A 26,264-nucleotide genomic window follows, 5' to 3' on the forward strand; every position below is an offset into this window, starting at 1 on the left:
AGAAGTGTTGGAACCATCCAGAGTTTCTGGGAATTGGGTGGCAGTATTATTATTAATTTATCCCCCCAATTCCTTTGGGTGGAGTCTGTCTTAGTAGTCAGCAAGGAAGTGGCTCTTTGCACCAGTCACTTAGCAGGTTTACAAAACCTCCTCCTAAGTCCTTATCAGTCTATGACATCTGGTTTAGAGAGTCAAAAGACTGGTTTGGTCCATTGCTACAACGTGACCTCACTGCCATTGTCCTTGCAGCCTCCTGACAGGCTGGAAACACACAGCATGACCTGCAGCTGAGAAAAAGGGAATAAATTGGAGGGAAGTGCAAAATGAGCTCCACTGGGAAGTGACATTTTAACATTTTATTTGGGGTTAGACAGGTAAAAAAAGAGGCAGGGATTCAATCATGCAGGCAGTATCTTGACATCTTGCCCCCGCAGCTGCCCCCCTCCATAGGTTCACTTGTACGTCCCAACAGCCTCTCCAAGTGATTTGGCATTTTTTTTGCTTGAGTTTGCACATATTATTAACTAGCTGGATGCCTGTGCTTCGCTATGAAACTATGTGATCGGGTGTGATAAAATTTAATGTAGAATGTGTAACTCAGTAGCATCAGGGTGTGTTAATATAAGGCAACTGGCAGTTGGAACAGAGGGGGAGAGGGAGTAGAATGTCCCAGTCTGCAGACCGGATGAAATACACGTTGGCCACATCCACGCCTGGTTTAGCAAAGGGGTAGCATCAGAGCGTGTTAATATAAGGCAACTGGCAGTTGGGACAGAGTTCCTTTCAGGTGGGGAGGGGCAGTAGAATGTCTAGCTCCTTAGCATTGGAGCGTGTGAATATAATACTGTATATGAAATACTAAATGATCTGATGGTCATTTTGAAAAATCCTTTCTTAGCGAGCACCTAGAAGCCAAGAGGAACATACGCACCAAATTTCAAGTTTGTAGGCTTTACCGTTCTGGAGATTTCGTGATGAGTGAGTGGTATTTGGCTTTTATATATATAGATAAAGAGAGGATTCATGAATTGGCAAAGCGCTCATGGTTTTAAGAAAAACACAGCCCTGCTCCCAAGAGATGGGCAGAGAAGGGGGCCCCAGGGAATGCCCTCCCCCATGATATGGGGACGGAATCCAGCCTCATTCCCAAGGAGGGATCATCTGCATTCCTCAAAGCCTAACCAAGTGGTTGATAACGAGGGTCACAGATACTCACCTGACCCTTTGCCCCAGCCTGTCTTCACCAAGATTTCGTATCTGTACAGCCCGTTCTTCCCACAGAAAGGGATCGACCCCACACGGCTGATGTCGATCAGATCCAATTTGTGCACAATCACAGCTGCCATGGAGTAAGTCACCAGACAGACAGCGCAAGTCAGCAGAACAATGTAGTTGAGCCCGGGACCTGGAGGCTGAAGGGAAAGGCAGGACAGATTTCAAAGAATGGTGACTTCCTGTTGCTTACCAGATCGGCTTTCAACCAGCACTTAAATCCACATTTCAGATGAATTTTGGCAGTAACTGATCTGAGTACATCTCCCCAGGAACCTACATATATTACCACCATTAAAAAAAACCCAGGACCAGTTTAATTGTACTATATACCAGGGGTGAAATGCTACCGGTTCACTCCGGTTCAGGCAAACTGGTAGTGATAAACACTACCAGTTCATCATCTGGTAGTCGAACCGGTAGTTTAAAAAAGCTACGAGTTCCTCTGAACCGGTATTTCCAACGATCAGCTGTGTTGCGCGGTTTAGCTTTGCTAGGAAGCAGGAAATCCTGCTTTCTAGCAAAGCTAAATCTGGCACCACAGCTGATCCCCCGCTGCTATTCTATTTACCTTCCCAAGCCTCCTTTTGGCATGCATTGCGCATGCACACGCAGCGTGCATTTGGCGCGCAGCGTGCATGCGTGGCCAGCAAGCCGGTAGCAAACCGGTTCAGATTTCATCACTGCTCTATATTATTGTACCCTTGGAATATTTTCAGGATGTCCAATAATGTATTGTTACTATCCTCCCAATTGATCATCTGGACATTGGGCGTTTGTGTATCTGTGTGTGTGTGTGTGTGTGTGTATTGTGCTCAATTTTATCTATTGGGAGGAAATCAGCAATACATTATTAGACATCATCAAAATATTCCAAGGGTGAAACAATCATTCTGGCTGCTTCTGTGCCGTCTGGCTAGGAGTGGACAGAGACGCCCAAGAAACAGACTTTGATCCAGCTCTGGGGACAGGAGGGGACACATGCATGGAAGGCTGCATGGACTCACATTTTCGGTGTGCGGCGAACTGGTTGTAAAATGACGTGAAACCCACCTCTAGTGGAAACCCCCTACCCCCACCCCCAAAGATTTCTCCCTTGCAAGGAAGGGCATATTCAGCCTAGAAATGAGGTTGCAGAAAGAGGGGCGAGGAATACAGATAGTCCTCCACTTACAACAGTTCATTTAGCGACCGTTCAAAGTCACAATGGCAGGGGGGGGGAAAGTGACTGATGACCGTTACGATTTCACACTGACGGCCGTTGCAGCATCCCCACGGTCACATGATCAAAAATTCGGACGCTCGGCAACTGGCTCCTCTTTATGACGGTCGCAGCATCCCAGGTGTGTGTGTGTGTTTGTCACCCAATCCGCTTTTGTGACCGTCTGACAAGCAAAGTCAATGGGGCAGCCAGATTCACTAAACGGTTGTGTTACTAAATTTAACAACTGCAAGGGATTCCCTTAACACAGTGTTTCTCAACCTTGGTAGCTTGAAGATGGGTGGACTTCAACGCCCAGAATCCCCCAGCCAGCGCTGCTGGCTGGGGGATTCTGGGCGTTGAAGTCCACCCATCTTCAAGCTACCAAGGTTGAGAAACACTGCCTTAACAGCTGTGACAAGAAAGGAAGTTAAATGAGGCAGAATTCACTTAAACGAATGTTCCGGCTTAGGAACAGAAAGTTTGGGCTCCATTGCGGTTGTAGGTTGAATACTACCTGTTCAACCCTCAGGTTTTATAGGAGAACTTTAGACATCTCAGGGGACTCATTTTGTGCACAATTTCTACAGGCTGAGGGTCTCCAGGGCACCAGAGACACTCTGGCCACGGAGAGGAGGAGGGGTGATGGCAGAAGAGGTGAGGGATACAGAGGATCTGGTCTCTCGTAATTTCTCCGAGTACACAAAAGGAATCCATTCGAAGGATCTAGAGCAAGGGTTTCCAACCAGGGCAACTTTAACCCTGGCGGACTTCAACTCCCAGAATTAGAGAAGCTTTGGGCTGAAATGTTATAGAAGGGAGTTTAGACAGGACAAGAATTTGCACACTCCTTGCTCGTGGACAATTTGAGATTTCTGGGGTTCCAAATATCCCCCCATAATAGGGGAGAAGCATGCCCAACTCTTGAAAGAAATAGGAAGTCAAGGCATGGGGAGGGCGCAACCGTTTGCACAAGAAAAGCCCTCCCAAACAGCAGAGGATAGGAAGGGACCGATCCTTGCCGCTGGGACAGCCACCGAAGATGCTTAAGGATAGCAACAAGTGAAAGGAGGAAAGACTTCAGTGGTCCAAGGGCCACAAAGCAGTGGGTGAGGGTCCCGTCTCCAAGGGAACGCCCTCGGCAAGCCTTTGCTCCCCAGCCTTCTCCATGATGGCCTATCCCTGGCCTTGCTGGGCACCCCAAGAGCTGTGAAAGTCCAGGACTTCATGCAAGCCTTTGGGAACAAGGGAAGATGCTGCTGCTCCCAAATGGTGCTGCTTTTGGGTTAATTCTTAATTATCTTGAGCTGTGGTGGCGCAGTGGTTAGAATGCAGTACTGCAGGCTTCTTTTGCTGACTGCCGTCTGACTGCAATTTGGCAGTTCAGATCTCACCAGGCTCAAAGTTGACTCAGCCTTCCATCCTTCTGAGGTGGGTAAAATGAGGACCCAGATTGTTGGGGGCAACAGGCTGACTCTGTAAACTGCTTAGAGAGGGCTGTGAAGCACTATGAAACGGTATAGAAGTCTAATAGCTATTGTTATTGCTATCTGACAGTACATGGTGATCATATTTTCTGGGAAGAAATAAAGGGCCACTCTAACAAAGGGGCAAATCTGAAAGAAGTTCATAAGGATTAAAAAATATATATTTTAATTTGAAAATGTTTTAAACTTTGCTTTACAAAGGAAAATTCAAGAGCAAAACAAAAAAAAAACTTTTACAAAAAAAAGCAAATTCTAATAGAAATATCTAAAATCAAACAATATAAACAATTTATTTTAAAAACCATTCAATTTCCATATTTTTCACATGGATGCCAAAGACCACACATTAAAGAGGACCATTTGTGTGGTAAAAGTTAACTGATCGAAATGAAGGGCAAAGGTTTTTTTTTAAAAAAAATAAAATAAATTTAAAAGGCAGCTTCCTGAACTGAAGGACTGTCTCTTGTGATCAAGACAGATGGTCACCGTACTTAGAGGTTTGGCCCCTGAGCTGTTTCTGTTGACGTGGCCAGATGGAGAAATTTCACCTTTCCATTTGTGGCTGTGTCGCCCATTCCACAGGAAAAGGCTTTTAAGGAAGGATCGGACCCATCCGCCAACTTTCATGCAAGAGGAGAAGTGAGCTGCTTTGACCCAAAAATAATAACAGCCACCGCCAAGGTACAACAAATTAAAAACAGAAGCAGCGCGTAACACCAACAGCATCCATCAAAGCTCCACGGCTTAACTCACCGGCTTTATGAACTGCACAGAGTGCGAGGGGACGAAGAGGCTCGCCCCGAAAGCAGTCAGGTGCTGGGTTAAGCACACGGCCTTCTCCGGAGTGGCCCCCTCCAAGGGAGCCATGCCCTCCGTCTTCCAACGGGCCTCTTCCGCGTTGAAATACTGGCACAGGGAGCTGTACAGACCCAGAGTCACCTCCACGGGGGACCACACGAAATGGTTGGTGATGTTCAAGTGATGGTCTCTCACTGTGTCTGCAATCCTAAATCAGAGAGGGGACAGGTCACCTGGTGGGGCAGGAGAGGCCACCGGCTCACTTGCACCCACTTATCATCCAGCAGGCCGGCTATGGTGGGCGGAAAAGCTTCCTCGCCCGCCACTCTTTTCTGCCTCCCCTGCGTTGGCCATGGGTGACCTCGCAGCACTAGAAAAGTGCACCCCAACAGGTGCCCCCTACCTCACTTCCTCCCCGGGAACCAGGTCGTCTCCCTTTGGCCCCGGAGGTCCCACTCACCCTGGGGGAACAAAGATGGTGTAGCGCCGTGGGTCACCCTGCGGCCCCTCCTTCATATCCTCCAGTGAGATCTCCTTGGAGGCTGTGCAGTTGTGCTCTCCGGATTCAGGGGAGTGGAAGAGACAGACGGCAAGAAACGGCTCCTTTTCCCGGGAGACGTAACGATCTGGCAGAGAGGAGACAAAGGGGGGTCCCAGCTAAGAGAGTGACTTCCTAGCCAGAGGCTCACCAGTCTATCCATGGGTGGCTTTTTTGAAACCAGGAAGAGCTGAGAAGCAGAGAAGCAGGCTGAGAAGCTTGAGCAGAGTCTGCTGTCTGGGAGAAGCTCTCCTTGGAGGAGGAGACATTTTGGAACTCTTAAAGAGAACTGTCTTTCCTTCCTTCCTTCCTTCCTTCCTTCCTTCCTTCCTTCCTTCCTTCCTTCCTTCCTTCCCTCTCTCCCTCCCTCCCTCCCTCCCTCCTTCTTTTGCTGACATCAAGACTGAAATTATGATTTATGGATTTGTTTATATGTAACAGATAGCATATGGGAAGAAGAGATCATTTGTTGTATTTTAAGAGAAAGTGGTAAGTTATTAAAATTGCTGATATCTGTTGTGTTGAAGGAGGATATGATTAACTTTATACATTTCTTTCCTTTTCTTTTTGTTTTTTTTTTCTGTCTCTCTCTTCTATTCTCTATTCTGCACCTTCTATTTTTCTCTTTTTATTCTTTTACAGTATTTTTCTTTAGTTTTTATTGTGGTAAATCATAATTTTTAATAAAATTATTATTAAAAACCAAGAGTGGCCTCAAGGTTGTGCAAGCTACAATGTTCACCTTCCTCAGGGATCCCTCGAACATGCTCTTCCTGCCCTGAGCAGGGGCTAGACTAGATGATCATCTAGATCCCTCCCGCTCTCCGATTCTTCGATCTTGAAGAAGATCGAAGTGCTCAACCCAAGGTTGGCAATTCCAAGAGGCCAACAAATACACAGGGGTATCTCAATCAGGCACCTACCTGTGACGATGCTGAAGGTGATCTGGAAATACAGCCCGGCGTCCATGTTGCTGTTCTCCATCGAGACCACCACGTGCACCGAATTCTTCTCCTCCACCACCACCGTGCCCACGGTGATGTTTTTCGGCTCAGAGTCCACAACCGCCACGGTGATGGCCTTTTCCACATCCAGGCTGCCGACTGCTATTTCTGTGCCGTTGCTGCTCTGAAACTCCATGGAGGCCACCTCGGAGGAGACGCTGTAGTTGGTGATGTAGCCAAAGGGGAACGGGTTGTAGTCAACATGGAAGATGACCTGGACGACGTCCGTCAGTTCGGAGAAGGTGGCTCGGAAGGCCTGAGGGATGGAGAACTGGCAGCTCGGGGTGTCCCCATAGCAGAGCAAGGCATGGGGGTCGGCTCGTTTCCCTCTGGCCGTGATGTTGCTACCGGCCAGCTCCAGGGGCTCCTCGTTGAGCACTCGGGACTTCATTAGGATGCGCATCAAGTCAGTGGACAAGGCGTAGGCTTTGGAAGCCACCTGCTCCCGGTTTGGAGTGCTAGACAGCTCCTGCCGCTCGGACTCCTGGGAAACGGCGTTGACGAGGTGGATTAAGTCTCCTGCAAAGCATCCCACCAAAATCAGGACCAGAAGCCTTGGTGGAATACAAAATGCCTCACCCCACTGAAACCACGGCCTGCCACAGCTGTTCTGCCACTCACCGGAGGGCTTGCAGAAGTGCTGCTGCCCCTCCACACCAGACCCAAAGGGTAGGATTGCCCCAAATCCTTTACCCCCACAGGGGTGTCTACAGCCGCGACGGTGTAATCCCAGCAACGCCTGTTTCTTCTGTCGCAATGCTTTGTTAACCGTCCCCTGAGGACAACCCTTGACCTCTCGTGTCACTTTCAGCCAAAGAAGAACCACAACAGTTCTTGGCATTTTGTCATCGCACAGGCTCACATTTTCAACATGTCAAAAGTGCAACTATCAGCCAGGAATACAAAGGCCGGTTGTGGCTATGGAAATGCAGATCCATAGGCCCAAGTTTCCTTTCAGCACCAAGAAGCTGGCTGTCCTCCAGGGGAGGGGTCTCCAACCTTGGCAACTGTAAAACTTGCGGACTTCAACTCCCAGAATTCCTCAGCCAGCGAGGAATGGGAGTTGAAGTCCACAAGTCTTAAAGTTGCCAAGGTTGGAGACCCCTGCTCCAGGGTATCTAAAGAATTGCTATCTTTCTCCATTTTGCTCAATTATATATATAAAAAAATAAACCCATACAACTAATTCATGGACCTCTTCATTTTCTCTTGGTTTTCAGCTGCCTGCTTGGCATGCATTTCCTTACAATGACTAGAAAACAGCGCGGTTCTCCAGAGAAGGGGATCAAAAAGACAAGATGGCAGCCATGATCACATGACCTGCCCTGGAAGTGCCATCTTGTCTTTATGACTGCACTGCAGAGGCCTCTCCCTGGTACCAGAGACCCAACCCCCCATGCTGAAGGCGAGCTGTGCTGGCCATGGAGCCAAGCCCTGCTCCCCAACCCAGAGGTTGATGCCCAACCACAGACAAGCCACCAGGGTCCTCCTCAGTTGGGCTGAACTTCCAACACTGTTTCCCTACTCTGGAAAAAGGTTCTCTTCCCCATAGGACTCTCTCATCCCACCCAGGGATGGGCTGCTGGGGTTCGCAGGGATTTGGGAGAACCTCTAGCTAAGATTCTGTGTAGTCCAGAGAACCCCCAAATCCCATTCCTGGCTGGCCCCACCCCACCCACCCTGCCCCTCCCCTCCCAGGAATCCCCACACGGCCCGTTTTTGATGCAGGTAAATGCAGGGCGCACACGGAGGATCGGGGAGGGCAAAAAACACGCCTACCGGAAGTTCCGGAGCCTGGGGAGGCCGTTTTCACCCTCTCGGAGGCTTGAGAAAAGCCTCCAGAGGCTGGGGAGGGCAACCCCCCCCACCCGCCATGGTACAGAAGGCTGACTAGGCCACGGCCACCATGGCCACGCCCACCCAGCACCTGGGCAGAGAACCCCTTACTAAAATTTTTGAAATCCACCCCAGATCTCACCCCGTCTCTGGCTCCAAAAGACGCCCCCTTCCCTTCGCTCTGAAGTTTGGAGAAGCGACCGAAGAGTGTATTTTGGGGTGCCTGGCCTCCATCCCTTCTGGGGCCAGCCTCACATTTCTCGGGGGGGGGGGCTCACCCATAATATTGAGGATGTTGTCAGCAATGGCTTTGGGGGTCATGGTTCCTTGCAAGGTCTCTCCTTGAAGAATGGCCATCATCGTTTCAAGCTTCCTCAAAGTCTTTGTCAGGCAAGATCGACAGACAAATTCCTTACTGGCCACCTGCGAATCCAACGCACAGTGGAAGCAAGTCAGAAAGGCACAAAGTTTCTGGTCCTCATGGTGCTTGAGTGCCTTCACCACTAGACCAAACTGGTTCTCGTTTAGAATATGTTTGTGTTCATTTCAAAAAGACAAGAAAGGAAGAGAATAAAAATAGGAGGCAGGAATGGATGCTAAGGAGGAGATCACCTAAGACAGAGATGTTGGGAACGATGGCCCTTTTATGATTTGTGGACTTCAACTCCCAGAATTCCTGAGCCAGTCGGCTCAGGAATCCTGGGAGTTGAAGTCCACAAGTCATAAAAGGACCATCGTTCCCCACCTGTGATTTAAGAGTTTCTGCCCGTTCCGTTTCTACTCTCAACCCATTTTAAACCAGGGAAGCTCATCACCGCCCTTCCCATATGATTCACAACTACTGGTGTGTGAAGCACATTTGAGCCAGTCTAGGCACCCCGCCCCCCCACTCCATCCCAGCCTTCTCCCTGTGCCCAAAACGCCTACCATACACTGGGCCAGCGCAGCCACAATCTGTCGGATGTCATCCACCGTGTTGACCTTCAAGGAGGTCAGGGTTTTGGTAACATTCTTCCGGATCCAGATCTGGAGGGGGACATCAGACTCGGCTCCCAGCTTTGGATGCACAGAAGATTCATGCTTTGGGTGGGAGGACAGAAAATGAAAAGTCAGCTTCTATCGGACCTTGAAGGAGGCAGGAAACAGGGCTCCCAAGGACGCAGTTTGTAAGAAGAGAAGCTCAAAAGCCGGCTGGAGATTTGCTTACACCAAACCAGGGTGGATTTGATTTAAATCATGATTTAAATCACTAGTAAAAAAGGCTTGATTTACATAAACTCAATTTAAATCATAAATGTTAAGGAGCAACTGTCATCTCTGTCTTGCAGCGGCTCCTCCTCCACCCGCTGTTGACTCACCAATATTGCAGAATATACAGCCTCATGCTACATAACTAAGGTCCATTTCATGCTGAGTAAACGCAATTATTTTTTTTTATTGAAAAGTTTTATGAAAAATACAAACATTTTCACCCCCCACCCTTCCCCCCTCAACCCCACCCTTCCCTTCCCTCCCTCCCTTCCCCTCCTTCCCCCCACCCCCTCCCTAGACTGAGTGAACTCAATTATTAATGTATCTTAAATAGAAAACTATCTTTAGATAGATTTTTACTCTAAACGCATTTTATTAAAATGAAATTCGATAAAAATAAAAAAAATCTGATTTAAATTTTTAAAAATTTGATTTTTTTATATATTTATTTTTTTAAAATCATCAATTTTTATCCACCCTGCACCAAACAAACTGAAGGCAAGGCCAGTTGAGGTTTCTTTCTTATGCCCTCCCTTTTCCAGGATTGATTTGTCCTGCTGCTGGCTGGGGGATTCTGGGACCTCTTTACAAATAGTTCTCAACTTACAACAGTTCATTTAGTGGCCATTAGAAATTACAACGGCACTAAAAAAAGGGATCTGGTGATTTTTTTTCACACTTACGACCACTGCAGCATCCCCAGGGTCATGTGATCAAAATCCAGGTGCTTGGCAGCTGGCATGAATTTATGAATTTGCAGTGACCCAGGTTCATAGAATCCCCTTTTGCAACTTTCCAACAAGCGAAGTCAATGGGGAAGCTGGATTCACTTAACAGTCGTATGGCTAACTTAACAACTGCAGGGGATTCACTTAACAACTGTGGCAAGAAAGGTTCTAAAATGGGGCAAAATTCATTTTAACAAATGTCTCACTTAGCAACAGAAATTTTGGGCTCAATTGTGGTTGTAAATCGAGGATTACCTGTATTCCTGTATGGTGGTGTTTCTCAGATTAACAGACAGATTAACAGATTAGCAGAGTTGGAAGGGACCTTATAGGTCATCTAGTCCAACCCCTTGCCCAAGCAGGAGACCCTACACCATTTCTGACAAATGGAAGTCCAATCTTTTCTTGGAAGTCTCAAGCGATGAAGCTCCCACAACTACCGAAGGCAACTTCTGTTCCACTGGTTGATTGTTCTCACTGTCAGAAAATTTCTCCTTATTTCTAGGTTGAATCTCTCCTTGGTCAGTTTCCACCCATTATTCCTTGTCTGGCCTTCAGGTGCTTTGTTCTCAACCTTGGCCGCTTGAAGAGGTGTGGACTACAACTCCCACAATTGCTGCTGTTGGGGAATTTTGGGAGTAGAAGTCCACATACCTTCAAGTAGGTTGAAAAATGTGGCTTCATGGGTGCTTGGGAAGCTGCAGATTCTGTCTTTCGGCTGTGAATATGGTCTCCAATGGAGACAATTTTGATCAGGAAATTAATGAAGTGCAAAAAAAAAAAAAGGAAATTTCACCGTTAGCTCTTAGTTCCATAGTGCGACCTGACTGAGACATCCCAGATAGAGCATCCTTGAGGGTGGGATGGGGTCCAAAACTTCAGGACAGCAGCTGCAACCATGCACTTTTTAGACACTATTTTGACATTTTGACCAAACTGACCCTAATTCTCCTGATTTTCCATTCCATTGCTTTTTTTTAAAAGAACAGACGACGACCTAAGCATGACTCCTTCCCATCACTTCTGTGTGTTTCTTTCCAAGACTGTGAGATTTTCTGGCAAAGTATTAGGCAAGTTAGTTTAATTTTTAATAGAATAGAATAGAATTCTTTATTGGCCAAGTGTGATTGGACACACAAGGAATTTGTGTTGGTGCATACGCTCTCGGAGTACATGAAAGAAACGATACATTCGTCAAGAATCAACCTTTAACTTCACAACGCTGAAAAAGGACACCAGCATCCTCTCACCATAAGTTCATACCTCATTTAAGATGGTGATGAGAGCCAGTGAATACTCAATAACAGGTTGGGGGTCGCTCTGTTTGACCAGGCCTTGCAGTATCACCTCTGTCTTGTTGTAAAGCCACTGGGGAAGACTGTGGAATCCCTCTGGCGTCCTGGGCAAGGTGATGACCATATAACTAGACAGAAAAACAGCAATGACTGTCACATAGAATGCTCTGCGTCTGATAAATTAGCTATGTCCCTAATATAGAGTGTTTTCTATGTGCAGGGAGGATGCTTGTGTTTTAAATACGAGAGAGCATTAAAACAAGCGACTGACAAGGATACAGTAGTTTAGCAAAAAGGATATAGCACAAGTAAAGTAAAGATTACAATCACTAGGATGTTGACAGTCTCACTTCCCCAATCAAGCATCAGTTTCACTGGTTGTCAAACTGTTTCCAGGCTCAGTATCAAGTGGGGAGTACACCATTAAAGTTCTAAACAATATGGAACAAGATAGTCAGGGTGTTGTCTATCTTCCTACAAGATACTCAGTCCTCTGAATATTAGGCTCTCTTGTTCTCTCCCAGAAAAGACTTTGTGCCACCAGAAATCAGCCTTATCTGTGGCCCAGCAACATGGAACTTCCTTTTCCAAGGATAACTTCCAAGCCTTCCCCAGGTTGCTACAATGCAGGAATTCCAAAAACTGGCTTCTCTGATTCAGACTTCCTTACATGTATTTCTAAATTAGCTTTACATTCTTCCTTGGCAATTATTTATTAGTCTGTTTATCCATGAAACTGTTATCCTGCAATGGTCAGATCTCAAATCCTAAAGGACTGAGCACCCACTACCCTATGCACCTCAGGCTTGTTGGATATAGGTCCACATCAATGGTGGGTTGCCCCCGGTTCGCACCAGTTCTATAAAACCGGCAGTAAAACCAGCGGGAGCTCTGCCCACCGACCCCGACATCATCAAAATGTTTCTGCGCAAGCGCAGAAGAGAACGTGTGTGGCCCTGTTGCAAACCGGTAGTAAAGGTAAGTAGAACCCACCCCTGGTCCACATACTTGGATGCCTGATTTAATCAGTTCCCAAATACCTATCTAGAGAGGATGCGGTGGTGAAGTGGCTTAATGACATTAGAACTGCCGGCCAGAAATGGTCTGTTCCAGCAGTTCGAGTCCAGCTCTCTGAGACTGGATGAGCTCCTGCCACTTGCTCCCTGGCTGCTGCCCACCCAGCAATTCGAAAGCGGGCAATATTGCAAGTAGCTAAATGGATACCACTTTGTTGGGCTAAACCAGGGGTCGGCAACCTTAAACACTCAAAGAGCCACAAAGGTCCTAACCAGAAACCCCCGTTCAATTCTGGAGCCAATCGGAAGTCCAGTTCCCGCATCATAGACTCCTCCTAGCGCCCTTTTTCCTCTGCTGACCGGAAGTCCGGTTCCCCCACCATAGAGTCTCCTCCTAGCGCGGCATCCTTTTTCCTCTACCTGTCCTAACTGAAAGCTCTATCAATTGTGGAGCTGACCAGCAACAGGGAGCCACAGCAAAGGGATGAAAGAGCCACATGCAGCTCCAGAACCGCGGGTTGCTGACCCCTGGGCTAAACCTTGCTGTGTTTGCGTGTGTGGAGAATGGAAGTCAGTGCTGGACTTGGCCAGATGCAAGACAACACAACCCAATGCAACATGAGACCAGGTGAGATGAGATTAGCGGAGAAGCCCAAAAGAGCCAGCAACCCAAGCGCCACTGGTCAGTTGGTGTAAGTTCACCCCATGGATAGGCACGTAAACACCAAACAGAATGAACTAGCAATTCATTCCGTGAATTCATTGTGTCTAGCATTTGTAGATTTCCCTGGCGTTGTATGCTATACACCAAACAAACAAACAACTTATCTAGAAATTGCTTTGAGAAAAATGCAGACCAAGAGTTGCTGAGAAGGCACATGCCAAGCAGGAGACGCGAGCAGAATGAACTAGCAATTTAGGCTGCCAGGTGTGCATTGTGTCTAGCATTTGTAGATTTTCCTGACATTGTATGCCATGTGCTAAATAAATAAATAACCTATCTAGAAATTGGCCTGAGAAAAATGCAGACCAAGAGATGCTGAGAAGGCATGTGCCAAGCGGAAGACGGGAACATCTTGGAGGATAAATGGTCCAGGAGCCGCATTCCCATTTGTCTTCGGCTGCAACCCATTCATCACCCCTTAGCAACTCAGACAGGACACTGGATTCTTTCTTGAAACAAATACACTGAACTGCGCCTTTGTCACTGATTTATAACCTCAGAATGTATTGATTTCCTAGGCTAACCAAAGTGGCACTTTGTATCAAAAAAGCAGTACAACAAGACGAACGAGAAACGGTTCTTCCTTGGCTTCCAACTTTTGCTCATGGACCACAATGGCAGCCTAGGTAACGGCAAGGTAATGGGGGATCCTCCTGGGTGAGACACCCCAGAAGCAGTTTGCAAGACACAAGTGGAGCACCCAGTGGGCACATGATCTTCTAGGTTCACTCTATGTGGCCAGCAAGATTGTCTGTCTGTCAGCCTTGCACATTCACAACTCCAGGGTTTGGGGACCTAGCTCAATTTTCTTTCTGCAATTATACACCATAGCAGTATGAATGCATTTCCAAGCATCAGACATACGTTTTCTTAATCACCCTGAGAAGATTGATTTTGTCTGATTTTGCTGAATAAATAAATAATAAATAAATGATTTTATTTCTATACCGCCCTTCTCCCGAAGGACTCAGGGCGGTGTACAGCCAATTTAAAAACACAAGACACAACAATGATTAAAAATTAAAATAATTAAATAAATTTGGCCGGATTAAAACCCCAAAAATTTAAAATACCCCAATTAAAATTATTATGTTGATAGCCCGGCCTGGCGGAACAACAGGGTCTTCAATGCCTGAAAAAACCACCCAGCATCATTTCCCCCACTTAAGAAAGGTATTCACTTTTCCCACGTAGCATCCCATGAGGGAAACACACGTCCCTCGTGTTTCAAAGGCATTGTCCTCAACACTGCATGAAAGCCATCGGTGCCCAAAAGTATGGTTACAAAACAGTGGTGCACATAGCTACTGTATGTCTGCTGAGAGAAAGAGAGAGACAGAGGGAATGGATTTGAAAGAGAAAAGAGCATTATGAGAATGCACTGCGTGTTCCATGAAGAGAGCTGACATAGCCAGGTAAATGCACCCAAGCTGAAAGTGCTCGCCAGAGCTAGTATGGAACAACTCGCTATGGCCAACTCGCCACAGTCAATTCTCTGCAGCCAACTTGCCATGGCCAGTTCCAAACGGCTAACTCGCTGCAGGAAAAGAATCTTTAAAGGAAGGATGCAGTGGTGAAATCTAAAATTTGTTACTATCGGTTCTGTGGGTGTGGCTTGGTGGGGGGGTGGGATAATGTGACTGGGTGGGCGTGGCCATTTTTTTTTTTTTACTTTTAAAACCATTTTTTCTACAACCTCTTCAGCGAAGAGGTTGTAAAAAAAATGCTTTCAAAAGGCTCTGATGATCCCAGCTGAGTTGCCTGATCGGCAGAGATTTTTTTTCTTTTAAATGCCTCTGATGATCAGGCAACTCAGCTTGGATCGTCAGAGGCATTTAAAAGAAAAAAACCCTCTGCCAATCAGGCAGCTCAGCTTGGATTGTCAGAGGCATTTAAAAGAAAAAAAAGCCTCTGATGATCGCGCGGCTCAGCTGGGCATGGGGGTGGGGGCAGGGATTTTTGCTACCGGTTCTCCGAACCACCCGCCTCCATCACTACCGGATTGGGTGATCCGGTCCGAACCGGGAGCATTTCACCCCTGGAAGGATGCCAAAGGAGGACAAAATGAAATGCAAATGGCAATAATTAAAATAATTTTAAAATAATTTTAAATAATTAAATTGAATTGTTGAACTGTCCCTTGGCAAGTTGTCCCATCATAAATTGGCCATGGCGAGTTGTTCTGTGGTGAGCTGTCGTAGACCCGGGGTGTCAAACTTAAGGCCCATGGTCCAAATCTGGCCCGTGGGGCCACCCTGGAAACAGCAAAGGACCGTCCCATGGTGCCTCTGCCAGTGAAAACAGAGCTCCATTTTCATTGGCAAGAGGGTTGCAGGAGGCCGTCCCAGCCAAAAACGGAGATTAGGGGCCACCTCAGGCACCCCTGGCACAAGTGACGTCAAGCTGGCTATGCCCACCCCGGCCCCCCGAGGTCAAACACAACCCTGATGCTGCCCTCAATGAAACAGAGTTTGACACCCCTGTCGTAGTCCCTGCCAGAGCTGTCCAGCTATGGTTAGGACTGCACAGAACCTACATTAAAGAAAAAGAGATGCAGCGGGATAATGCAAACATTGCAACAAGGAACCCGGCATTTTTCAGCTGGTGCAAGTCATGCTGACATAGCACATTTGCCTGCACAATTTACTCTTACTTAGGCAGAGGAAAAAGAAACGGAATACTTTTTCTAATCTCAGAATCTGGAAATTTTATCATCATGGTAAACTTTAACCCTATCCAAGTTTCTGAGATTTCAGCAGGCACTAGACTCAAACAGTAGAATTCTAGTGACTAGCATTGTCGCTTGCAAATTACATGCTAGTTTGCTTCTAGTTAAAAGAAAGCATCTAGAACTGCTGAAACATTTCAAATATATGTTTATAAAGAAGGGACATCTTATCATATGTGTTGGTTATATAAAAAATTCAAAAGCGCTGGAAAGGAATAGACAGCATTATTCAGAAAAAAATTAAAAACAACATTTGACTTGAAGCCTCTGTTTTTCTTCTATTAGGAATCTTTCCAAAACAAATAAATAAAAATGTCACAATTTATTAAGAATTATGCTGATAGCTGCAAGGACAATTTTGGCCCAATGTTGGAAAAGAGATAATTTGCTGACAGAATCAGACTGGAAACTGAAGTTAGGGAATATGCAGGGGTGGCAAAATTTACAATACTGTACTGTGTATATCCAGAACAGAAGCTGGGCTGAATTTAAGCAAGATTGGCTCCCCTCCCGGCAACATAACATAGGGAAACTTAGATTCTTAAAATATGTTTTTAAGGGGGAAATATTTGATATAAAGGAAATAACCAAAAACCAATATTTATATATACTTTGATATAATCACAAATTGGGTATAACAGGAAGGAATGCGGAACTTAATATTGCTTTTACTGATTGTTTTAAGTATTTTTAAACTTATTTATTTCTTTTCTAAGAACGTGCCTTTTTTTTAGATAAATATATCAACTTTCACATCATACAACATCATCACACGGTTTAGAATTTTGTAGTGATTACAGTCATTTTTCAAGATGATATGATGATTTTAGTTTTATATATTCAATTAATTACTTAACCAATGAGATAAGGAATTCTAAATTTGGTAACAATTGTAAATGCTCTACTTATTAGTTTGTTATTCCGTTTTTCCTTTTATGCTGTCTTTTATTTTATTCTTCAAAGGTTTTAAACTAGAGGTAAAAGCATATGTGTGCACTTTTATAAGTACTTGGATGGGAGGCCACCAGGAAATTCTAGGGCTGTAGGAACTTCCCCTTCCCCCCCGCAGGTTTTTGCCAAGAAGATAAATAGGTCTGTCCCCAAGGCCCTCAAAAGACACATTTACCTGCATTCCCAGGATGAGTTTCCAAGACCAAACTGAATGGGCAATGTATCCTCCCCAAAAGTTCTTTGTCCCATATTTCTCATGCCCCTTGCAGTCTTTTCAGGGTGTGATTCTGCCAATCATGGGGCAGAATATGTGGGCCCAGGAGAGAACCCCTGAAGGCCTTTTTTGCCTGGCACTGGGGCAGGGCAGAAGGGAGAGGGAGACCCCTGATCCAAGGGCAGAATGCTTCTGTGACTTTCTCAACAGTTTGCCATTGATGCAAAGATCTTGCCAGCGTTCCTTCCCAAAGGTGAGGGGAATATGCAAATGAAGAACTTGCTTGAGATGTGACCCACTCCTCTCAAAAACTGCAGTTGTGGTCCACTGTGCAATTCACACACATCTGGACTGACCTTCAAAACAGCAGCGAGGGAGCAAAGGTGAGGATTTACTGGCTTTTACAAAACTCCAGAGTTTACGGCACCAAGCAGCGTTCGCCCACACCTGCTCCTTTGGCTTTGAAAAAGGGAAAGAAAAGGTACCTGTTTATGGCCACCACTGTTGCTCCCAGTTGGTCCTGTACAAGCACCGAGACGAGCACGAGGGAGCCATTCTCTTGGAACCCGGGGGGCAGGAAGGCCGCGTGGGCAGGGTGGCTTCCTTTGTACACCAAGAATTCATCGCAGTGGCCAGGACGAAAACGAGTGGCCATGAGGATGTACACCAAGGGAGGGTCTTCTCCCACCGAATCTCTCCAGCCTGCAGCCAAACAGGGCATGTTATGAGAAAGGCCTAGAGCAGCAGTCCCCCATGGCGGCCCCGTGCGGAGGGGGGGGGGAGGAGAGGGGATGGTTCCGTGTGAGTGGCAGGCATTCACACGCTCGTGCTCACAGCTTCATCTGTGTGAGCAGCAGCGCAGGTGCCCACAACAGGCGCAAGTGGAGCTTTCCATGCGTAAGACCACATCTGGAATACTGCATCCAGTTTTGGTTACCACATTACAAAAAACACATTGAGACTTTGGAAAAAAACTGCAAAGAAGAACAACTAAGATGATTAAAGGCCTGGAGACTAAAACATATGAAGAACGGTTGCAGGATTTGGGAATGGCCAGTCTAGAGAAAAGAAGGACTAGGGGGAACATGATAGCAGTCTTCCAGTATTTGAAGAGCTGCCACAAAGATGAGGAGGTCAAATTATTCTCCAAGGAATCAGAGGGCAGGACAAGATGGAAACTAATCAAAGAGAGAAGCAACCTGGAATTAAGGAGAAATTTCTTAACAGTGAGGACAATTAACCAGTGAAACAGCTTGTGTTCTGAAGTTGTGAGTGCCTCATCACTGGAAATTTTTAAGAAGAGACTGGACAGTCACTTATCTCAAATGGTATAGATCCCTTCCAGCTGTATTCTGATTCTGCTGCTCATGTGAATGGAGTTGCATACACTAGCTGCTTGTGCGGCCCAGGTCTGAATAGGCTGGGGCCCAGTAGCGGGCCATGACCTGGGGGTTGGGGATCCCTGACACACTGGCTCCTGTCTGCCTGCTCCATAACCAATGAGGATCTTAGTGGATTAAGAACAGGTTATGCAGGTCCAGTTCCAAACCCCAATCAGCCATGGTTGATCTTTGAGTCCAGCTCTGTCAAGGGCCAGGGAAATCAGGAGATTCAGGAAGCTCAAATGAGTATAAGGATTTATTGCAAGATTAAGCTCTTTACAAGAATCTGAGCTACTAACGGTCAAGGAAAATGAGCGGAAATTAAGAAGGCATTCAAGGTGCGCTGGAGTTAGATCTCTTGTGGGTACAAAGGGACTCATGATTGATGACGCATTTGACCCCTCCCTCAGGCTCAACCTGGTCATCTCCTACATCCCCATAGGCACAGACATGGGACACAGGTGTTCCACATTCTTACCTGCACATTCAAAGTGTATCTTGGTAGCCAATGCTTGGACAGGACTTTCAGGCGAAAGGTAGCACGATCCCCCGAAGGGAGGCTGATTGGGAAACAGGTCAATGGAGGCGTAGCCTTCTTCCCCGGTGGCCAGGTCTGTGATGTAGAGAGTGAAGGTGTACCCCTCCCCATCTTCCAGAGCCCATGGACGCAAGACGAGGCTCATCTCGGCATTCCCCGTGGAGGTCGATTTCTTGTTCAAAAGCAGAGATTCATTTTTGAAGCTCTGGGCTGTCCATCTCGGCTTAGTCTTTAAAAAAAAAGGGGGGGGGGGAGGGAGAAAAGATCCCCGAGATGATTTACATTTAAAAAAAAAACTAACTGCAGTTTAAAGTATTATCCCTGTACTTTTTGAGTCTCTGGCCAAATTTGGGGCTGACATTTCAACCCTCGTTCCCAGGCATTTGATCCAAGGAAAAGAGGAAGAAGACCAAATCATTTGACAGGAGATCTTCTCCAAAATCAGATGTGATCCCCTTCAGATTTCCAGCATTACCTCGCCTTCCAACGTATGGTTTCAGAAGAAAAGGGCAGGGAATCCTGACAAGGAGATATGGATTTTTCTTCCAGGCGCCATTGCTTTCACTTGGATTGGTCTCTGGATTAAATACAATCCACACTGTACAATGGCAATGTTACACAAATGCAAGGGAGATTATGGGAACCACCAGGATGGGATCTTTGATCAATGAGACGACTGGAGAGCAATTTCTCAGACTCCCGGATTTTTTGAAATAACAAACTTAGACTTTATGCAGCTGGAAAATGACCTCATAAATCTCAAAATGGAGCAGCCGGCTAAGAGGAAAAAGGCCCAACTCTGCCTCTTACTGCGGAAATTACTAGTGTTCGAAATATGCTGCAGGTTTAAGCATCAGCTCAAATTCTGCACCCGTCTTCCCACCCTCCCTCAAAAAAAGGGGGGAGGGAGTGTGCTGGACCGACAGATACTTCCACTCAATGTTTTGCTTGTGTGTTTTTTTTCCTGACGGTAATGCATTTTTTTTACTTGAAAAGGCAGCCAGAATATCGGGGCGATGGAGAGAACAAAAATGATCTGTGGAAGACAAGAGCTGATCTCACAGATAAGCCTGGCTAGCGAGCAGGAAGGACAGGAAATGTTGTTGAAACCGCTCATGAAAAGGTTCCAGCTGGATTACACTGAATCCCTTTGACAGTTCCACGCTGGCAGTTCACCTTCGAGGAGAGACGCAAGGGGCGAGGCCCAGATTCTTGAGGCAGAGGAGGGCAGCCCAAGCTGCTGGACCATCCTCCAGGATGGTGCATCAGGTGAGAAATGGATGGAAAGACCCCCAAGGCCGAGGGGTGCCAATTTGTGGAAGATGGGAGTCTCTGCTTTACTGTAGAGCAGGGGTCTCCAACTTTGGCAACTTTAAGACTTGTAGACTTCAACTCCCAGAGTTCCTCAGCCAGCTTAAAGTTGCCAAGGTTGGAGACCCCTGCCATAGAGCTCCCGCCGAAGACTGTTAGGAGAACGTGCAAAAGAAAAAGAATACCCCTGGTTTCTTGGCCCTGGGCAGCCCTAAAGGCAAACAGGGATTTATATCTGTGTTTTGTTTAGATGTGTGTGTGTGTGTGTCTTGAGTTGTCTTTGGCCAAATCACTATCATTCGGAAGGTCTTCTGTCATTTATTGCTTCTATGAACCTGAAGAGAAAATCATTCTTATTTCGATACCTACGTATCCTAGTGTGGTTCTTCTTCGGTGACGCCCCAAAAACGGGCCTCACAACTTGTAGAGGGGAAAGGATCGCACCAATACATGAAAAACAACTGCAGGCCACAGAGGAAGAGCTGGCACACTGACTAGCTCTTTGGTGGCAAGCAACGTGGCAGCAAGAGCTGGTGATATTGCTGAAGCCTGGAGGTGTTGGAGACGCTTGGCAAGCACGTCTTTTCACAAAATGCTGTGGAGGTCTGCCAACAACATTGTGAAGAAGTCTAGACGGCAACATCGAGGGATGGATAAGGACATGTCTTGCTGTGAGTTAAGTTGTTAAAAAGGCCTTCTCAGTATGCTTCAAAGAGGGGGAAATAAAATCCCTTTTTCACTAGAGTTGTCTGTGTGCATCTTGCAGAAAAGAAAAAAAGAAAAAGGAGAAAAGAAAAAAGAAAAGGGAAGGGAAAAAAGAAAACAGAAGAAAGGAAAGGAAAGGAGAGGAGAGGAAGGAAAAAAGAAAGGTAAGGAAAAAGGAAAGGAGAGGAGAGGAGAGGAGAGGAGAGGAAAGGAAAGGAAAGGAAAGGAAAGGAAAGGAAAGGAAAGGAAAGGAAAGGTATAGTCTCCTATATTTCCTGTCAGAAATGGTGTAGGGTCTCCTGCTTGAGCAGGGGGTTGGACTAAATGACCTACAAGGTCCCTTCCAACTCTGTTATTCTATTATTATTCTAAGAGGGGAAAAAAAGAGAAGAAGGCCCCTTAAATGGTTCAGTAACTCAAAGAAGAAGCCCCGTCTGGAGCAGGACAACTCCCACAGAGCCCCCGAGACATCGCGTAGGCCTCAGTCTCACCCCCAGGTTGGAATTGTTCTGGCAGTTCAAGCAGGTCCCCTCCAAGTAGACGTAGGAGCTCCGGCTGACTTCGTAGACAGACTGCGCCTTGCAGGAGACGCACTCCAGGGACACGATGGGGACCGTCCCTTTCTTCAGCAAGACCTTGCAGGGAGAGAGAGCAGGGAAAATGTTCAGAGGCCTCCTCCCCGGATCCTTCTGCTGCGAGGGGAAGACAATGAGCGTGGGTTGCCAAGAAATACACAAGCAGACAAATCAAACTGTACACCACAATGCTAGGACGCCTCGTCGCACTTCCTTTCATCCTTCTGTGCCCTTATTAAAAACCCTAATAAACTCTTTTATTCTGGTCAAAGGCGGAAGAGAGAACCGAGCACCAAACTCTATTGGTAACATTTGGGGGGCTCCTTGGATTTCACCCCCAGACCCGGTCATGGAAGTGGTGTTGGTGAAGATGTTGGCCTTGAAAGCCTTCTGTGTGTGCCCTGCCCAATGGCCTTCTCTTCCCCGAAAAGAGATTTTCAGAAGCTGAAGTGTTTTCCGGCGGGAACAGTCTATCAGGGCGACCTAGTCTAGCCAATTATGGGACAGAGCATCCTGCTTCTTTCCCCACCAGCCTGAAGACCCAGCACTTGAGACCCAGTTCTTCTTCCTGATTGGTGGACAGAAGGTACGCAGGATGGATTTGAATGGTGCCGGTGGGGTGTTCACTCAATCCTGGGAGTGAACACCCAGATTTTATACTGGGAGCTGTTATGCTTTTTGATACTGCTTTCCTTTCTCTTCCTCTGCAAAGAGAGAAGCTTCTTCAGTTGTTTCCTTCACTCGTAGGAATGCACATTTTCCAAATGGCTCTTTTGGCATTTTTATTTTATTTTATTTTATTTTATTTTATTTTATTTTATTATTTTATTTTATTTTATTTTATTTATTTTATTTATTTTATTTTATTATTATTTTATTTTATTATTTATTTTATTTTATTTTATTTTATTTTATTTTATTTTATTCAATTTGTATCCCGCCCTTCTCCTAGTGGACTCAGGGCGGTGCACATAGCAATAGCAATAGCCCTTAGACTTCTATACCGCTTTACAGTGCCTGACAGCCCTCTCTAAGCGGTTTTACAGAGTCAGCCTCTTGCCTCCAACAATCTGAGTCCTCATTTTACCCACCTCAGAAGGATGGAAGGCTGAGTCAACCTTGAACCTGGTGAGATTCGAACTGCCAAATTGCAGGCAGCCGGCAGGCAGCTGAAGTAGCCTGCAGTATTGCACTCTAACCACTGTGCCACCGTGGCTCATATGGGTCAAGAACTGGCATTCAGGACCGTGCAAACCTGCAAACGGCTCGCCCACCAAGCAGAGCAGAAGGACGGGAGGCCAAGCAGAGAAACAGGGATATTCAACATAACTAAACCTTCACTTAGAAAGAAAAAGCAGGATGCCTTAGGATCGATCCTGAAATATTTCCTGAACAGGTTTTGAGGAAGAAAAGCTTTCCCCTTTCATCAAGATCCTCAGGGGGAAAAAAGAAGGAAGGGGTATTTATAACAGCAGTTACAAAGCACAACTAATTGACAGCTGCTGGCTGGGGGATTCTGGGAGTTGAAGTCCACCCATCTTCAAGCTACCAAGGTTGAGAAACACTGGTCTAATAGGTGGACAATTAAGGAATGGGCAATGTTGGCCTTCAGACTTAGGGACCTTGGTCTAGAGAACAGAGGGTGGACTATGCACTTTGCCTCCATGGATGCTGGCCACCGTCGACAGCAAAGTATCAGGAAATCTGTTCTAGACCATGACCACTAAGTCCTGAAGCCCAGTAGAGGAAGTCCTAGACTTACAACAGTTCATTTAGTGACCGTTCAAAGTTATAACAGCACTAAAAAAAGTGACTTGGGACCATTTTTCACACTTACGGCCTTTTTTAGCATCAAAATTCAGATAGAATAGGGCTGGACAGGACCTTGGAGGTCTTCTAGTCCAGCCCCCTGCTCAAGCAGGAGAACCTATACCATTTCAAACAAGTGACTGTCCTGTCTTTTTTTAAAAACCTCCAGTGATGGCGCGCCCACGATTTCTGGTGGCAAGCTGTTCCACTGGTTAATTATCCTCATTGTTAGGAAGGTTCTCCTTAATTCCAGGTTGCTTCTCTCTTTGATTAGTTTCCATCCGTTGCTTCTTGTCCTGCCTTCTGGTGCTTTGGAGAATAATTTGACCCGTGCTTCTTTGTGGCAGCCCCTCAAATATTGGAATACTACTATCACGTCGCCCCTCATTCTTCTTTTCTTTCGACTAGCCAACCCCAAATGATTGGCAACTGGTTCATACTTATGACCGTTGCTGTGTCCCAAGGTTACGTGATTCCCCTTTTGCAACCTTCTGAGAAGCGAAATCAATGGGGAAGCCAGTTTCGCTTAACAACTGAGTCACCAATTTATCAAGTGCACCGATTCGCTTAACAACCGTGGCGAGAAAAGTCATAAAACGGGGCAAAGGTCACTTACTTAGCAAATGTCTCGCTGAACAATGGAAATTTGGGGCTCCATTGTGGATGTTAAGTGGAGGTCTACCTATATTGCTCAACAGACACCGGCCAGAAAAGTCTACACCAGTAGGTTAAAGAGCGCTTAATCGATTCAAACGGGGTGCTTTGAAAAGGCAGCAAAAAGGCAGCCGAATCATGTTCTAAAACAGGGGTCTCCAAGCTTGGCAACTTTAAGCCTGGCGGACTTCAACTCCCACAATTCCCCAGCCAGCAAAGCTTCAACTCCCAGAATTCCCTGGGGAATTCTGGGAGTTGAAGTCCTCAAGTCTTAAAGTTGCCAAGGTTGGAGACCCCTGTTCTAAAATCCCTACTTATGAAGCTGGTTTCTTCCGGCACTCTGGTTATGGCGTATCCCTTCCTCGATCTGGGACCACTGCACTGAGGCCCTCCCCCGCTTAAAATCAGGGCTGTCACATCCTTCCAGCAGGATCCGTGGAGATGCTCTCTGCATGGCAAACTTGGAAGAGACCCGAACGCCTCCCCCCTCCCTCCGTTTATTCCTCCAGCCCTGCAAATTCCCAGTCAGATCATTTGTCTGGCATTCTTATATGCAAAGCAGATAGTACGGAATGTCCTTGAAAGACTATCAATTTGACGTGAGTTCTTTTTCTTTTTTGTTTTTCTTCTTCCCACCCTTCCTTCCAACCTCCGGTTTCTCCCCCCCCCCAAAAAAATGACAGAGAAAGAAAGAAAGAAAGGGGGGGGGACAGAGAGAATGATCAAGGCAATTATGGTTTTCACTTGAAGACAAGCTGCTTCTCTAATTGCTAAGCAGCCCTTGAAGCTGGTGATCTAAACCATAAGGTTTTTTGGCTCCCAGCAGTTCAGTTCAGTTCTCCAGGAGGCACGGGTTCAAAAAAAGCTGGGGTGGGGCTGTCTCTCCCACTACGTCTCCCAAGCAGCAAGAGAAGAAAAACAAAGGAAGCCTTGAACTCGTGCACACCTGAGAAAATGAGGAACCCAGAGCTTCCCCCTCTCATGGTGAAGCCCCTCTTTTGCAAAGAGGAACTCTGGCTCCGGAGGGAAGCATGGGCTTCAGCATCAAAGCAGAGGGGACAGGCTGAACCGAGACTCCGGAAAGCCCTTCATCTGCTCTCTGGGTGCATCTGGGTGCGTAGAAGCACCAGAGGAGACCATTGTAAGGTGCTGACTGGCTCCCAGTCTGGGAACCCCGTTTTGGGACCTCGGGTCACCCAAGGATATTATTATAGGAGGAGAGTTCTTGTTCGGGCACGGTAGCAAAAGTCAGGAGAAGTCTGGCAGCATTTTTTCCAACTCGTATATTTTATTGCAGAGCAGAAGTTTTCAATCAGAAAATGGGACTACCAGACTCTCCTGGGTTTTTTTGCAAGGCTAGAACTAACAGCCCGGCACCTCAACAGTTGTTGCCGAGAGACAAGACACAACAGGTTCACTTACTTCTTGTAGATCAGGGGTCTCCAAACAACCAAGCTCAGAGAGCATCAAGGACCCCTCATGTCAATCCTGAGCTACAAATTTTCTCCTTTGTTGGTATTCATTGGTTTTCTCAAATATGGCTGCCAGGGAGACAGCCAGTCAGCTCTTTTTAGAGCCGAGGTGGCGCAGTGGTTAGAGTGCAGCACTGCATGCTACTTCTGCTGCCTGCCGGCTGCCTGCAGTTTGGCAGTTCAAATCTCACCGGCTCAAGGTTGACTCAGCCTTCCATCCTTCCGAGGTGGGTAAAATGAAGACCCAGATTGTTGGGGGAAAGAGGCTGACTCTGTAAACCGCTTAGAGAGGGCTGTAAAGCACTGTGAAGCGGCATATAAGTCTAAGTGCTATTGCTATTTTACCAGAATATGTGCTGGTGGGATTCTCTTGAGAGTTTGATGGAGGTGGCGGCTTCCACTGGATGCCTCTCAAGCAGAGACACCAGACAGGCCGTGCTTTAATTTGGATTCCTGCACTGAGTACGGGGTGGGACTCGATGGCCAAATGGCCCTTCCCACCCAATGAATCACTTCACCCCCGTATTCGCCCAGGAGGCTTCCTCACCACCTTAACTTGCTGCTCTTTTTTTCTTTTCTTTTTTTTAGGCAGATGGACACCCTCCCACCTGAACCCTGGTTTGCAGAAACCCACATGCTGTATTTTTTTACAAGTTCCACTGGGGTCTGTGTGAAGTCCAGAAGGAAAATGATGCCGGAGGTGGCACTTTGCTTGGCTGTACGCCAGTTTCCTTGTGAGGAAGATCCCCAAGGAATATATCCATCTTTTCTTTTC

The 26,264-nt window shown here is 46.6% G+C and overlaps 1 protein-coding gene across 3 annotated transcripts in view; it reads right to left on the minus strand.

Annotated features, from left to right (window-relative positions):
• The window catches only part of PKD1 (polycystin 1, transient receptor potential channel interacting), a 204,593-nt gene that overhangs the window by 73,515 nt on the left and 104,814 nt on the right, over positions 1-26,264 (minus strand). For all 3 annotated transcript variants that reach the window (XM_087878425.1, XM_087878423.1, XM_087878424.1), the window contains exons 17-26: positions 21,471-21,614; positions 18,904-19,192; positions 17,529-17,745; positions 11,379-11,538; positions 9,064-9,216; positions 8,415-8,559; positions 6,220-6,819; positions 5,219-5,384; positions 4,714-4,966; positions 1,217-1,412 (exon numbers count right to left, since the gene is read on the minus strand). In XM_087878425.1, coding sequence (XP_087734551.1) covers positions 1,217-1,412; positions 4,714-4,966; positions 5,219-5,384; positions 6,220-6,819; positions 8,415-8,559; positions 9,064-9,216; positions 11,379-11,538; positions 17,529-17,745; positions 18,904-19,192; positions 21,471-21,614 — 2,323 coding nt within the window. The remainder of the gene's footprint in view (positions 1-1,216; positions 1,413-4,713; positions 4,967-5,218; positions 5,385-6,219; positions 6,820-8,414; positions 8,560-9,063; positions 9,217-11,378; positions 11,539-17,528; positions 17,746-18,903; positions 19,193-21,470; positions 21,615-26,264) is intronic.

The sequence above is a fragment of the Pantherophis guttatus genome, chromosome 14 (genome assembly GCF_059756535.1).
Source record: "Pantherophis guttatus breed Tessera chromosome 14, ASM5975653v1, whole genome shotgun sequence".
Lineage (NCBI taxonomy): Eukaryota > Metazoa > Chordata > Lepidosauria > Squamata > Colubridae > Pantherophis > Pantherophis guttatus.